Source organism: Cydia strobilella, chromosome 1 (genome assembly GCF_947568885.1).
Source record: "Cydia strobilella chromosome 1, ilCydStro3.1, whole genome shotgun sequence".
NCBI lineage: Eukaryota > Metazoa > Arthropoda > Insecta > Lepidoptera > Tortricidae > Cydia > Cydia strobilella.
The window spans coordinates 3105300-3121574 of record NC_086041.1 but is presented as its reverse complement, the minus strand read 5'-3'; the positions used below and the strand labels follow the sequence as shown (position 1 = coordinate 3121574).

The 16275-nt window shown below is 36.0% G+C and overlaps 2 protein-coding genes across 2 annotated transcripts; one reads left to right on the top strand and one right to left on the bottom strand.

Annotated features, from left to right (window-relative positions):
- The first annotated feature begins 201 nt into the window (after window positions 1-201).
- On the top strand, window positions 202-1025 carry LOC134746756 (protein tipE). Its single transcript, XM_063681286.1, has one exon. It carries the CDS (start codon window positions 253-255, stop codon window positions 931-933), a length of 681 nt encoding a protein of 226 aa, XP_063537356.1. The 5' UTR covers window positions 202-252; the 3' UTR covers window positions 934-1025.
- Window positions 1026-2038: 1013 nt separating this feature from the next.
- Window positions 2039-16078, bottom strand: LOC134750611 (cyclin-J-like). The gene is made up of 6 exons (XM_063685855.1): window positions 15681-16078; window positions 15384-15498; window positions 10143-10310; window positions 9265-9546; window positions 8327-8483; window positions 2039-7527 (listed from the first exon to the last, which is right to left on the bottom strand). The coding sequence occupies exons 1-6, from the start codon at window positions 15789-15791 to the stop codon at window positions 7074-7076; spliced, it is 1287 nt and encodes a 428-aa protein (XP_063541925.1). The 5' UTR covers window positions 15792-16078; the 3' UTR covers window positions 2039-7073.
- Window positions 16079-16275: the final 197 nt, after the last annotated feature.

Here is a 16275-nt window from a genome sequence, read left to right as displayed (position 1 = left end):
AAATTTACGTTTGCATTGCATGTAAAACGTAGCTAGGTATTCCAGTAAACGTAACCCTGCAAACTTCTAGTCGGGCTTTCTATTAAATAATTCAAGCTCATACGATCATGACATGATAATGAATTACATAGCCTAATTAACGTCAATTACTTAGTAAGGCGCAGGACTGGATTCAGCGCATGCGTGGTGTGTCAAGACTGCACTGCATTTGGGACACCTCAGTTCAACATGGGTTGACGCAGTGTGTGCAAAATGAGGGGAGGGAGCTCCGAACGTCTGGTCGTGAGACCTACGAGGCGCAGAGGCGAGACGCGTGCGAAACTTACTCGGTACATCACTGTTGTCTTAGCCGCTTTGCTCGGAGGCGGTGCTTCAGCTCTCCTTTTCCTCGTTCCTCTGTATGCGGACCCCGCTCTGAGTGCTCTAGCCGCGGACTTCGACCCTGTACCCGCGGAATGCATAACCGAACGCCGAGACGACCGTTTAGGCCTAGATAACTGCACATGGGCTTCCTGCAGAGAAGGATGTACAAGTGACGCATACAAGTGCACACAACTACACGTAAAATATAAAGCGCACGGCGACGAATGGCGTCCAGCAGTGCTGTTCGTGAATATAAAGGGTTGCGGCTACCCTCCAGTCGTGGATTGCGAGAACTTCACGGTCAGCTACGGGTACGTTGGAGCGAGATACAGTTGTTTTTGGTCGCGGGCTGACACAAGTGTGGTGATTCCTCGCTGGTCGAGGGGAGAACAGGTAGCTACAGTGACCAGGACGCTGGCTTTACCGCTGTTTCTGTCAGGCTGTGCTGGGATTGGGCTCTGCGCACTGCACTGCGAGTGCCGTCCTAGGCGCCGCCGCCGCCCGCCACGCCGCCCTCCGCGCCTGCCTCCGCTATCTCCAGATGATGCATCGGTCTACCGGCTTGCCTAGATTTTTAGGTACAAACGAACCTGGCACAAGGATAGTTACCTATATTTAATTTTTAGTGTAAATAAAATTTGTAAATATACATATTAATCTACTACTGTTGTTTTATTCATAGATTTATGAGTAATGATGTATTATTTAAACAATTATATAGTTAAATTCATAAAAAAGGAAATCTTTTTCATATAAACAGTCTGATTAGTAACTGCATTGAACTGCGCCACATCAACACGAAACAGTTTATACATTACTAAATATATTATGTATAAACAAATGTAGAAGGTACCTAACGTGAATCGATAAGCGCATGCATTGCACATCACTAACTAAAATGCGAAAAAATAACGGTTGAATTTTAAAACTATTTGAAAAGTAATTTTTCATTTCTCATGCTCTAAAAGAGGTTGTTCATTTTTGTTATAAAAGGTGTGCAGAAAATGATACGTTTCTGCACTAGAGCATTTTACGTTTCCAGTACATTTTTTTTACGATAAGCCATTGAAATTTGGGTTTAAAAGGATTTGTTATACAATTTCCATTCTGATATTTATACCACGTTGGTGGCAATCAAGCATACGGCCCGCCTGATGGTAAGCAGTTACCGTAGCCTATGGACGCCTTCAACACCGAAGATATTACACGCGCGTTGCCGACCCTAACACTCCTCTCCCTCGTCGAGTTGATTTAAATATATTAACGATACTTTTGCCTAAATTGTTAATTAAAAGTACCCTCAAGAAATAGTATAAAAATTTATACGTAGTCTTAGTTTTAAAAAAATACATGCATTTCACTTTCCTCGTATTCGAAATGAAAAGTAGTGTTTAACTCGGGTGAAAGGCATCATTTCAGCCTCGGACTATTGGCGCTCTAACTGCGTTCGAGCGTCAAACTACCTCGGCAGAAATGAATGCCTTTCATCCCTTGGTTAACAATCTACTACTTAAATCAATTTCTGGTAATATCAGCGTTTGCAAGAAATAAGTCGCTTATATCTAAAATCAACTTAAAAAAATAGAACAATAGAACAGTCACTGTGGATGGTTCTCAATTCTATAGTTTTCAAGAAGAGTAAATCATAGATTAAATGTTGAAATAAAAAAAAGTATACGGAAGTATATATTTATTTAAAGGTTTATAGGTCGTTTTCATTATCAATTTAATGGTACAAAATATAGTTTCTCAGTACAATGCCACGCATAGTTACATCAGTCTTCAAACAAGTTCACACACGTTTTTACATCATTTTACAGAAATATATCACTGTAAGGAAAATCCTCGCATGTATTTCAATCGTGAAAATATCCAATTATTCTGAATCTAAATTTCTTCCTTCCTGATGGAATACAAAATCAATATACAGTAAATTGACGAAATATAAGCCTAATTTCAAAATAAGTGTATTTTAGTGTTTAGGTATTATATGAAAGGATTTTCTTTACTTATTTTATATAATGTAAGGCTATACATTTCAATAATATGCAAGCATTTTTACTGTTATATTATAAATTGAAAGCTATTATATATATATATATAAGGTTCTATAGATTGATTAATGTTTAGTTCAATTCTAATTTATTTTTAAAGATATCATTACGTCTATTGCTTTAGCATTGATATAATGTTGAACAATGAAATATACATGTCCACTAACAAGATTTTCTGAAATATTTGATATGATTATAATCAGAAGATAATCGAAATTTGAAAGTGTGAACATGCTTTTATTTCATATTTTTATCGGCAAAAGAATCCGATTTAATCACATTGAACTAGGAAGCACATGTGTTACATTTACTATAAAAAAGACTATTGCTAAGTATAACATTTGGTAGTATGATGTATAAGTACTTATCATTTTAAAGTTACACACTGGTGATGAACAACTCTATTCAAAGTAGTTATATTCTATTGCTTCTACAGAAAGATATGATATGGTGATAGTATATCACCGATGTATCAAAAAACATATAATTAATTAACTAATCTGGGTAAGAATTAAAGTATTTCTTGCGCACAATTGAAATGACATAAAAACGCGACATAATTTAAAAAAAAACAGCCTTTAAATGGACAACAAAAACCAATAATGGCCATTATAATATACTAACCCTCTGGCTACTCTTTGTCGTTTATACGAGATACATCAAAATAAAATATTCAACGTTCGTTATAAATGGCAACCAAAGGGTTAAACACACGCATCTAAAACAGTAGAAAACTTTGTCAATTTTTTTTACAAGACCTATAGTTTCTGCTATTTTAGAACAAACAATAACATTAAACAATATCAACCAACATATATGTAAAACTAGTATTTAAAAAAAGTAAGAAAATAACGTATAAAACCCGCTTCAACATTTTTGCCTTCAATAATACGTGACGAACAGAAAAAGTTACCAATATGTAAGAAAACATGTTTTTCGTTAGTAAAATTGTGTTCTTCGTGTATTATTGAAAGTAACTGTATATTTCAGTAACATAAGAAAACTAATCAATGAGATAGTGGAACGCAACTTTTGTTTAAAAAAAAAAACTTAAAACAATTTCGAGTATAAATTAATATTGAGCGTCAAATACATCCAAGATCAAAGAAAACGCATTTTCATTGCTCTCGGCCATAATTGTATATCAAAGCACGAAGAGGATTTATTAAATAAATAAATTAAAACAACACATTCTTTAATCACAACCTCACATCCAAAACAGCATTTTAAATTAATCAATCGAACAAATGGCCTCTCGAAACGTCACCAATGATCGCATGCGATTTGCAACTTGCATTGCGTCGTTTGGTCGACTTATTGAATTCGTTGCTATAATCGGTTAAAACAGCTTTCAGTAGAAACAGGCGCGAAATTATAATTTTCTATAGGACGATAATAGGGAATGCAAATCGGTTATAACCGTAACCAAAATATAATTATTTTGACAAAATTTCATAACCGATTATTGGAAATTCGAATAACCGGTTACGGGTATTTATTTACGACTTAAATTCTAGGAATTGATCTTTTAATGACTACAAAATCCTGCCTTTTTTTTTGGTTTGACGCCTGTGACTATAATTATTGCCATTCGTGTACTTTAATAACGAAAATATACCAAATTTACTTCCCTTATTTATGAAATATTTTGATTGAATATTGTATGACACGTCCAAGGTCATGTTTTAATTTTTACTGTATTTTGTGTGTTTTATTAAAAAACGAAGACTTATACACACATTACCTTCATTTTCGTAATTTTTTAATTACTTGATTGGAAATTTATAATTTTTTGTCGGAAATAACCGTAACCGATTATCGGTTATGAAGTTTGGCCGGTTATTGCATTCCTAGACGATAACCCTTCGCGCCCACATTTTTTAAATTTGCCGCATTTTTCTACTGGCGGAAATTGCTTGACAAACTATACTTAGCCAGCAGTTATTTAAAAGGCCATTTGTAGCACGTCTATAGAAGCCTTAAGGTTGGTGAACAAAACTCATAGTAATAGACCGGTTATAGCTTTTTAAAGTTTTTAGAGCTACCATTATTTTACAAAGTGATGGTAATAATTCTTATTAAATTATCATTTGGTTCACCATTGCCTTCATTGTCAACTTACGTTTTACGTTTTGGATATATTAAATTAGAAATTACCTAGCATTAATATTAAGGTGATTATTCAGTTATCCAGATATAAATCAAGAACAGTTTTTAAAGGTTAATTTCTAAATGACTAAAACACAGAATGATATGTGTCGAAATCTAGCCAATGGTCCCACTTTGTCGCTTACCATAAGGACGAGATTTGCTTGTCAAATAACCTGTCAAAGCGTCTTTATGGCAAGCGACAAAGTGGGGCGTTTTGCTGACCGCGGACACATATTATGAATTCATTATGACATATCATTATCCCTTTAAACACAAGTGAAATAGATATTCCGCTAAATAAAATAAAACAATTTTAACAGTCAATGCAAAAAAAGTAAAAAAAATCACCTTTATATTTTATAAGAATTTTACTAACATAAGTGAAAAAAACTGGCTACTTTGGAATTCATCAAATTCAACTACATATAAAGTAACATATATAATCCTTTATCCTTCGTTTTTTGTGTAGTTTTTAATTTCAAAATGGCTTTAAAGATTGATAAAAATTTACAAATTAGATATATATTTTGGAGAAAAAAAAAATTACTTAAACACAGGTTTTAAAAATCCATATTCTTTTTTTAAGGTTAACCGAAGGAATAAAGATAGGGTAACTACAAACTTGACCATATAAAACATTGTCTTGCGTCAAGAATTTTAGAAAAGTACGAAAATTTTAATTTTAAAAACTTATATGGCCAATAAATATTATTTACCCTATATCACATTTCGTTTCCGTCTATACCTACAGTCATTGAGCCTACAGAAAATCTGACAACCAAACAATTTTTAGTACAGTTGGCGGCAGTGAAAATTGACCACTTATGCGAAGAAATTTCTAGTATATCCAACTCTTTTGCCGACTTTAATTTAGATAGAACAGAAAAAATCTTTGTTTTTATATTCTGTTTAGATTTGGATGTTTTTTTAGTGGTCGCAGACCTAAAAATCAACATTACATGAGGATTTTTTTAAACATTTTAATAATTTTTGCCTATTCAGTTGTCTAATTTCCTTTGGCTCGCTATTACCTAGCTGCATGAATCCATGCTTCGTTCGTATACAGTACACCACCAAGTGAGTAAGAGAAGGAATAAGAATAACATTCCAATACAGAAATGCATGTTTGTGGCTCAAAGTGGCGTTCATTATAAAAATGTCGACTCGTATCTTTGAAAACTTCGCTTTTGCTCGGACTTTTAAAGTCATACCAAACCTCCAATTTACTGACCTAATTTACACCATTAATAAGATATAAAAAAAATTGTTTCAAAATAATATATGGACAAGTGACTGAGTTTACATTTTTAGAAAAAATAGAAAAAGTAGTGCAAATATGTAAATAATAACTGAGCGCCTTATACAAACTCCTTATTCCCTCTAAGTATAAACTTATTAAGCATATAATATTCGTGCTAGCTTATACAAAATTCAGCTTGATATAGAAATTAGACTAATAAATTGCATATGCGTTTACAAATGCTAATGTATGCATATCAAATGCACGAATTAAGCATATGCAATTGTTTAAATGTCCACATTTGAAAATTTTTGGCAGTATCAACAATATTTTTTGATGAAATTGGATATATGCTTTAAACTAATAAATGAGATTCGAGTGATCCGAAACACGTTTTTTTTTTAAATTCCTTTATTGTAAGACAATTCTAATAGAACAAAAAAAAATTGATAGTATTTTTTTTAGATTATATGTGTAAGTATTGATTTCATGCACTGAGGGGGTGAATTGAATATGTAGGTATTAAACAAATTTTACTATGGGGCCAACCTTGAATCAAAAAAAAAAAATGCTATTCTATAGAAAACGTTGACATACCTGGGCGAATCAACTTCTAGAATACTGATTTCGTATTTTAGATCCCTAGCAAAGAAAATTCGATTTTTTCAAAAACCATGTTGATTTTTTTATTTTTTTGTTTACACGGGCATTTTTATATACAAATGTATTTAATTAACACATTAAAATTAACAACTTGATCAGATAATAGTTACATTTTGTACGGTAACGCAGCTGAAAAATACAAAAATGGTGTCCCTGATTTTTTCTGGCACCAGAAAACTTTTTTTCTGGTGCGTTACAAAATGTAACTTTTATCTAATCAAGTTGTTAATATTAATGTGGTTAATTAATACTTATGGATCTAATAATGGCCGTGTAAACAAAAAAAGTAAAAAAATCAACATGGTTTTTGAAAAATCGATTTTTCTTTGCTAGGGAGGATTACACGAAATTAAGTGTTTCATAAAGTTGATTCACCCACCTATGAATCGCCGAAATGAGACAGCAGATTTTTATTTAGTAGTGTACCATAGTAATAGTTTTTCAGTATGTCCTAAATATTCACTCAGAGTATGATCAGACACAACAAAAACACCGCATAAAAAAGGAACCACTGGTGTTTCATCTTGTTCCAATCTCATTTATTATTTCAGCTTACAAAAAACACAATGTAATTCACAAACATGGACCGACTAGAAATAAAATCATTGAACTACCTGCGACATCTGAGTCAAACGGTACCTTTTCCTATCCAACTCGACCGTGCTGTCCAAACCTCGTTTCACAGCCCTATTGGCAGCTCCGCCTTCTAAGCTAGCTTCGATTAACCTACGCGACTTAAAATACCTGTAATCGTTAGGGTTGTCTACTCTTAGAGTCATGTCGACCGCTGTTGGTAGGTAGTAATTTTCTATATTGGTGACGCTAGTGTTGTTTAAATCTAGAACGGAATACACACCTGTTTGTACCGGTTTATGACGGTAAGAAGTGTCTACGTTGACGTAGCTGCGGGTTGATGTGCTACAGGTTGATGAGCCCGGGCTGACTTGAAGAGGCGATGTGGATGGTGTTTGGTTCGGTGAGGTTTTGGCGCTGCTGTAGCCTTGGTCGATCTCCGCTTCCGTTGGCGTTTCTCGTGACTTCAGAATTTGCATCATCCTGTAGACAAATTATTTTTTTAATCCCTATTTCAGTAGACATTAAGGTGGTTTTCGTTTGTTATGATCAGTGTTTTCGCTTCGTTGTTATAACCATTGGAAGGGTATCGCCAATTGGGATATCGACTGTTAAGGATATCAACCGTTTGGGATTGACCTTCTTTGTTTTGAGTCTTTTCGGCCTTTGTTTCATCATGAAAATATATTTAAATAAAAATACCACTGTGTTAGGCATATCTTGATGCAAAATCGTAATTAATACAGTCTGGTAAAAAATCAAATCAATCTAAGAGAAACGGGACGACACTACAGTGTTGCCACTTTTTAATTTCTACTCTTTTTTGCCAGACTGTAAATGGATTTTAGCTAAATTTTTGGCTAATAAGCTTTCAGATTGCATGTATTCTGAGAGGTATGTTGCAAACTATAGGAGTAAATAAATTTAATAATGTAATATTCTTCCGCACTTTTCGAGAGTACTGCACTCCGTGTGAGTCTGACCAAAGATAGATATAACTCCGTAATAGATGGATAGTCTAAGGAAAAAACGTGCCTCGAAAATCAAGAAAATTTGATTCTCGTTCAGAGGGCGCTACTAGCTTTGGCCAACTGTCGTATAGATGGCGTTGACGGTTTCGTTTGTTATTTAACAATTTTAACGCATATCAGTAAAAGAACATGGGTCAAAATCATAAAAATAATTAATGCAAATATATGTGGCTTTTTTAGAGAAGGGTCCTTATGGCACATGGACCCTTTAGGCACGGAATACCACATATTATGAAAGTATCCAAACTCACCGGTGCAGCAAACGGGCGACAGGGGCGATACGCGAAGCTTGGCGTGCCGTGGCGGTGGCGAGCCAGGCCGGCCACGCAGGCAGTCCCAGCTCGGCGCGGGCGCACGCGACGCAAGCGCATCCTACTTCTACGCCTTCAACTACTTTGAGACGGACATCTGCGAAAAAAGGTTCACTTTATCAGAGGAGAATGGTCACTCGAGCATATCAATCCATACTAATATTATAAATGCGGAAGTCTGTCTGTCTGTGTGTTACCTCTTCACGCTTAAACCGCTGAGCCGATTTAGTTGAAATTTGGCACAGAGATAGTTGGAGGGCCATAGGATAGTTTTTATCCCAAAAATCAAGCCTTAAGAGGGTCAAAACTGGGGTGGAATTGAGATAATTAATGAATTGACTGATAATTTGTTTAAGCAATTAGTGTGCTCAAATTGAATGATTGCTAATACTTTATCCAGGCGCTACACTTACTCTTGCTGCTGTTACTTATTCCACGCAGACGAAGTCGCGGGCAAAAGCTAGTGATTAAATATAACGACCAGTCTAGGTGGCAAGCGACGAGTGTTGATCCTTTCACTTGCCTCCTCACTTTCAGGCGAAAAATTTAAAGTATTTCAAATTGAGAATCTGAAAATCGATCTATCGAAACAGAATTTGGGGCATTTGAACTCTTATGCGGCATTTTAAGTACATGGGATAGAAAAAAAAACCGGACAAGTGCGAGTCGGACTCGCCCACCGAGGGTTCCGTACTTTTTACTATTTGTTGTTATAGCGGCGACAGAAATACATCATCTGTGAAAATTTCAACTGTCTAGCTATCACGGTTCATGAGATACAGCCTGGTGACAGACAGACGGACAGTAGAGTCTTAGTAATAGGGTCCCGTTTTTACCCTTTGGGCACGGAACCCTACAAACAAGGTGTAGTTACTTACCCGACAAAGTCAAATCCAGATACGCTTCCAACTGCTTCGCTCCATCCCTCTTAAACCGTCTCACGAATTTCGGATGCCTAGTCGTCAGGTCCCCGTCGGTAACCACATATTGCGCCAGCAATGCTGCGAAGGTTACTGGTGTGGGTGCCAATAACCGCCATCTTGCGTGCTGGCCCACCATCCATTCTAGCTGGCGGAATGTCTTGCCGCAGAGGTGGACGTTACTGATCTTGGAGAGGGTCTTGAGGGTTGGGGCACGGCTGAATTTCTCTTCGCTTTTAGCTGGAAATTTAAAATTTTACAATAAAAGAAGCGAGAGTACATTTTTTAGTTTCATTTCGCAAAGGAATATGAAAAACTAAAATTGTAGGGCACTGTATATTCGTAAAAATCGCTTGCCATTATTCCATTTGCGTGAGGTCGGTGCATCACGTTTTATCCTTCTTTTAATAATTTCATGCTCTTTGGAGAAACATTCATTTCATTTCATTTATTCATGCTAGATATTAGATAACATAGGTATACAAAATATACACGTCATATTATGAGACCCGGACGGGGCATAGCATAAAACTTATTATCTAGAACTTAAGTACTAAGTTATCCTAGTTACTCTCTTCCTTGTCGTAACCTCATGGCACAGAATAAATTATAGTATTATCATAAAGAACGGCCACGCACCGCCCCGCCCCGACTCGAATTACCTCGCCCCGTGACAGAAATCTGGCGTGCTCTCAGTACTATTTTTAAGCAACTTACTCACACTATGACGCATGACGCGTGTACGGACGTGCCGTTCACACATAGAAACGCAAGTGATTTTTGATGTATAGCGTGTCCGCCCTGTGACAAGAAGAATAATTATAAAAAATACTTACCCGCTAGACTTAAGCAGACCAATGCGACGTGCGTCAGTCGGTCCGCCCTGAGCCTGTGCGCATCCATGAATAGATCTAAAAGCGCAGCGGCAGAGTGAAGAGTGGCGATGCTCAGGCCGAGCTTCTTGCTGATGTCCCGTAGCTGCTGGATCAGGGCGCCGCGGAATTCTAGCTGTAAGGAAAAATATATCTTAGTGATTTCATCCCCGAAAGCTATAAACCGCGAATCACGTACGTTAATTGGTCTATTTGCCTCTCTATCGCTGGTATGTACAATATAATTAAATAAATAAATATTATAGGAACATTCTTACACAAATTGACTAAGTCCCACGGTAAGCCCAAGGAGGCTTGTGTTATGGGTACTCAGACAACGATATATATAGTATATAAATACTTAAATACATAGAAAACACCCATGACTCGGGAACAAATATCTGTGCTCATCACACAAATAAATTCCCTTACCGGGATTCGAACCCAGGACCATCGGCTTCACAGACAGGGTCACTACCCACTAGATTTAATATATACGCTAGATGCAAATACCACGATTTGTATTGAAATCAAGCGTGCCGACTTTTTCATACAAAATTTACGCATAATATAGAGTGGGCCAATGATAAATGCATTTTATCGAAAGACGTCAATACGAAAAGAGAATTTATCACTTAGTCCTTTTAAAGGAAATAATCAGAAAGTGTATAGCCGTTAAAGTTTTATATTATTTTCTTGGATGTGTTTAAGAAGAATTCCAGTGATGGGAGAATGTAGCATTAATTTGTAATACCTTTAATGTTAAGTCATCAAGTAATTGAAACAATTGCATAATGAACTTTTCGTAACATAATTATGATGTAGCACTTCAATGTTACTTCAGTTATATCAAATATTAATTCAGAGAAAATTAAAATTGAATAATTTTATGGTTCCTCAATATTAATTGAGTATTGTAGAATAGTGTTAGCACACATTACGTAACCGAAAACAATCATTATGTTAAATACTATAAGCACACTTGTACCATCCCACTAACCCGGGGTTAACCAGTTAAACCTGGAGTTACCATGGTTACCAGTACAATTTGACACTGCGTTAACGGTTTAATGGGTTAACACCGGGTTAGTGGGATGGTGCAAGTAGCCCTAAGTTAATTAAATATAAATCTTATCAATTAGGATTTTATGATTTATTATATGAAGATACACTTTAATGTAACCTTATATTTAAGTATATTTGTGCTCATCCGGTTGTGTCTGTGTTTGTGACTTCTGTATTACTTAATAATTATTAACAATAGTCTTGTAAGTTATGCTTTGTACATGTACCTAATACTAACTTGCTTTGCTTTGAAATTAATGGTTTAATATTAATATTAATGTGCTGCACTGCTAACGTTAAAGAAGATTAAATTTTATTGTTGATGTCAATTGTTGTTAACATCATAATTTCACTTCAGTGTTTATCACAATTGTAAAATAAATAAAAACTTTTATAAAAAAAAGATAAACCGACTTCAAAAAGGATGAAATAAAATATTATCCATTTTAGGGTTCCGTGTTTAAGTATATGCTTTACCAACTGATATGTTTGAAATCGCTGCCAAGCCAAATTTTAAACCATATATTCATATTAATTTTGCAGTGCAATTCGATAAAGATACATAGATATAGAAGTGTCCTACGTGGGCGATCTCGTCGCGAACGCGAACGCCTTGGGCCGGACGCGCCGTGCCGCGTCGCTTCGCTTCGCGTTCGCGAGTGTTCGCCTATGTAAGACGCAGCGTACACGACGACAATAAACGAACTTTCTGTATACCTCAGAACAGAACACACTGTTGAACCTTCTTGGCGCAGTTCGTACCATGCTTGTCGGCACGTTAGTGTAAATCTAATACGTTTTGTCGTCGTATTTTTTTAAAGAGCATTTTTTAGTAATTCTTGAACAGTCATAGCACGCAAGTGTGGGATTGGGACTGAGTTATTTTCTGTCGCTTATCCAGAGGACTACATTTCAAAATATAAAACAATTCAAGGAACCTTCATGCAAAATTTCAGCTAAAGCGGTTAAGTTGTTTAGCCATGAAAAGGTAACAAAGAGGCAGACATAATTGCTTTCACGTTTATAATATTTGTACAGTTGTAATGGGATTTATAGACATAAAGCTGATTATTTTTGACTGGTATTGTTACTACTTGGAGTACTTGGCTTGGCACCGACTTCAAACATATCAGTTGGTAACGCATATACTTAAACACGGAACCCTAAAATGGATAATATTTTATTTCATCCTTTTTGAAGTCGGTTTATCTTTTTTTTATAAAAGTTTTTATTTTTCCATTTTTAGTTTTAAGACATTGTTAAGAGCGTGACGCATGAATGAAAAACATAATCATGTTTAACTGTAAATTCGTAAACTTTATTAAATAATTAGAATTTTCCTTGAGTCCGCCTGGGAAATCATTCCTGTCACTAAATCCATTCTCCGCCCCGCCACTGACCCAATCCCTCAAACCCCCCGATCACTCAACCTCACAGCACATCAACCCCTGATCACTGAACCCCTCGACCCTAAACCACCAACCCTTCAACCGCCATTCCCCGACCCCTGACCCCTTAACTCCTAACCCTAACCCCCAATCCCTTAACTCCCAACCCCTCAGTCCCCGACCCATCAACTTACCTCCCCTCAACCCCCAACCTCAAACCCCCCAAACACTAATACCCTCTACCTTCACCTCTCAGTCTCTTTGGTTGTTTCCAACACTACCTACATCAAAAATCATAATACACATACGAGGGAAGTTATCAGTAGCCTTACCACGAGTTTGACATTGATATATTCGCTATCGTGTGCGTAACTTACTGTTTATGCATCTCGCTCGTACTGGCATATTAGTGTACAAAGTAAGTTATGAAGAATATTTAGTGTCAAACTCGTGGTTAGGCTACAATTGCACTACATCAAATTGGTGGTTTTGGGGAGGAAATGCTTGAGTTACTTTAGAAAACACCGAAATTACCATACACGTGCCTTTAAAAATTAAGGAGTTCCCTCAATTCCTCACGGATTCCATCATCAGATCAAAACCATAAATATTACGAAAACACCTTGGAGAGATAACTTCTTTCAAACAGAAAAAGAATAACTCAAATCGGATCATGGGTGCCGGAGTAATCGCTGAAATCATTATCATCAAAACAATCATCATCATCAGCTCCACTTCATCAAATTGGTGGTTTTCGAGAAAAAATGCTCAAGTTGCTTAAGAAAAAGACCAAATCACCATACATGTGCCTTTAAAAATTGAGGAGTTGTCTCAATTCCTCATGGATCCCATCATCAGAACAGCACCAGATTAATGTGGGACCACCTTGGAGGTAGTACCTTTCAAACAAAAAAATAATTGTTCAAGTCGGACCACGGGTCTCGGAGTAATCGCTGAACATCCTACATAAAAAAATCATCATCACTATCTTCAAAACAATCATCATCATCAGGTCCACTTCATCAAATTGGTCGTTTTCGAGAGAAAATGCTCAAGTTGCTTATGAAACCACCCAAATCACCATACATGTGCCTTTAAAAATTGAGGAGTTCCCTCAATTTCTCAGGGATCCCATCATCAGATCAGAACCAGATTAATATGGGACCAACTTGAAAGTAGCTCCTTTCGAACAAAAAAAGAATTACGCAAATCGGATCACGGGTCTCGGAATAATCGGTGAAAGTACATAAAAAAAAAAAAAAAAAAACAATAGCCACAACCGAATACAGAACCTCCTCCTTCTATGAAATTGAAGTCGGTTAAAAATGGCGGCCGGGTCGGCGGCTGAGAGAGGGGGAGCGATCCCCGATCTGGGTCTTAGCTTGTCCAACAAGTCTCCATCGCCATACAGCGCGGCAACGCTGCGAGTGTGATGGGGACTTTTGGACCAGGCATGCCACAGATCGGGTCTTTAGGTTAGTTAAATAATTTTAAATTCGTGTTTTTAAATATGTAGTAGTAAGAGGTTGTTGACAGATGATTTTTGTTACTATTAAGGATAATTATAGAATAGTATTGTAATGTAATTATGATGACATTTAATGTAATGTTTTAATTGTAATACAATGTTTTATTAAATAAAAAAATTATGTTCAGCCATTAAGATGTGACCAGTACGTCATTAAATTGAAGGTACCATTATGATTTAAAAACAAATCAATATAAATCAAGGAGAATAGCATTATAATTAGCCGTTGATTTTCAATAGTTCGCATATCAGATCTTGTACAATGAAGGACGAATACCGCGAAAATCGGGATTGAAGAAACTCTATGACCACTTCTATTGATCTTGCAGACACCTCGGGCGATGGCTATCTGTCAGTCCTTGCCGCGCTATAGTGATGTGTCCATTTCTAATACCGATTGCTGAGCGAAAGCCTCATTATCGGTTATCACTTATAAAAGGTAAAGATGATTGGTTAAGAAGTTCCCATCTCTAGAGATTTATACTGTTCCTTAAAATTAATTTGGCTTCGTGAAATCAAGTTTTGCCTTTTGTAGTAAATAAATTCATTTTTTTTATTTTATACTTTAAGTAGGTATAAAAACTTTCTGCCTTACACATAACAAACAACATGTATAAAAATCAACGCATTTAAAAGAAACTTGCATTCTAGAATTTATTAGAATATTGCAGAACAGATTATGCAATATTGTATGCAAATGTTGTCATCTAGCCACTATAGGGGATATTACTGCAATGTTCTGCCACCAGAGTGCAGCACTAGCCTTTTTAGTAAACCAGAGTAACTTATACATACTGTATCTTTAACAGGTTTTTTACAAGTTTTGCATCAAGATGCATTGATGCATCAAGGCGGTTTGTTTACAGAGGAACTACCAGGAAATGTGAATCCGAAATTTCGCTATCTGCCTCTTTATGCAAGAGTGACCAATGTTAGATAATGAAATTTCGATTTTATTGTTTCACGATAGACCCTCAGATTGTGGTAGTGGCGCCACCTACGCAGTTTCGCGTAACCCTATTAAAAATTAGTTTATTGATTTATTATTTAAATTAATTTCATTCTTCTATTTTGACATAAATTACATAACAGAAGATACAGTGTGTGAAAAACAATATCAAAGTATGTAAAACCCCAATCTCCCATATTGTTTGTTTTCAAACAATGTAGTTTCCTCATTAGAAAGAGCATGATGCAATAAAAGACATATAAAAAAAAAACAACTTGCCTGAGGGGACTGCAGATGTATCACAGGTTTCTCGGCCTCCTGCTCCAACAGATGATTCCAAATGTCCTCCCTGTACTCGCAGTGATACTCGTCATCTGGATCTCGGATACTCTAAAATATACAACATGGTTGTTCAATATTGTGTAACAAAGGAAAATATAACATCAATAAAAACATGTTTTCTATTGAAATGTTATCTTAAGTAAATTTACTAATGACTCTCTTTAATTTTTTTATCAAAATTTGAGTGTAAAACCTAGTAATATTCGTTTAAAAGTGAGCACATTACTTACGATTGCATCCAGTTTTGCCTCCGCTTCAGAAACGCTCTTTGTCCCACTTTCGTGGGGAACTTGGCTTCTTACGTTGGACAGGTTTAATTGAGACATATTCAAGGATTCCATCTGTTAATAACTTAGCTGTGAGGGTGAATTTGTGAACAAAAAGGGCGATTACTTTTTACACGTCGACTGATCAGTGACAGTCACCACGTGGAAACAAGTGTCAAATAAAATCCTTGAAAAATGCCACTATCACACTAATACTGCAAACGCCTACTTTTCTTTCCACGAACATAACTCTATATAGTTCAATTAGAACACACTCGTTGAACAAAAACACAAGCAATGCAGCGTTTTTAGTGATTTTCCTTCACATGATGCGGTATCCTCGTTTCACGACATGACTGACACGAGCAGGGATGCCAGAGCACTGAAATCTAAAATACGACCCTGATCTAAAAAAGGTACGATTTTACCAAAAAAAGTACAATTTCATTTTTTGTTCCAAAAAACAATATAAACAGCAGAAGTGTTTTAGAAACGGGTGATTTTTTTTAAACTGATAATCCACGAAAATACGCAAAATAGTAAGGTACAAAAATACCAA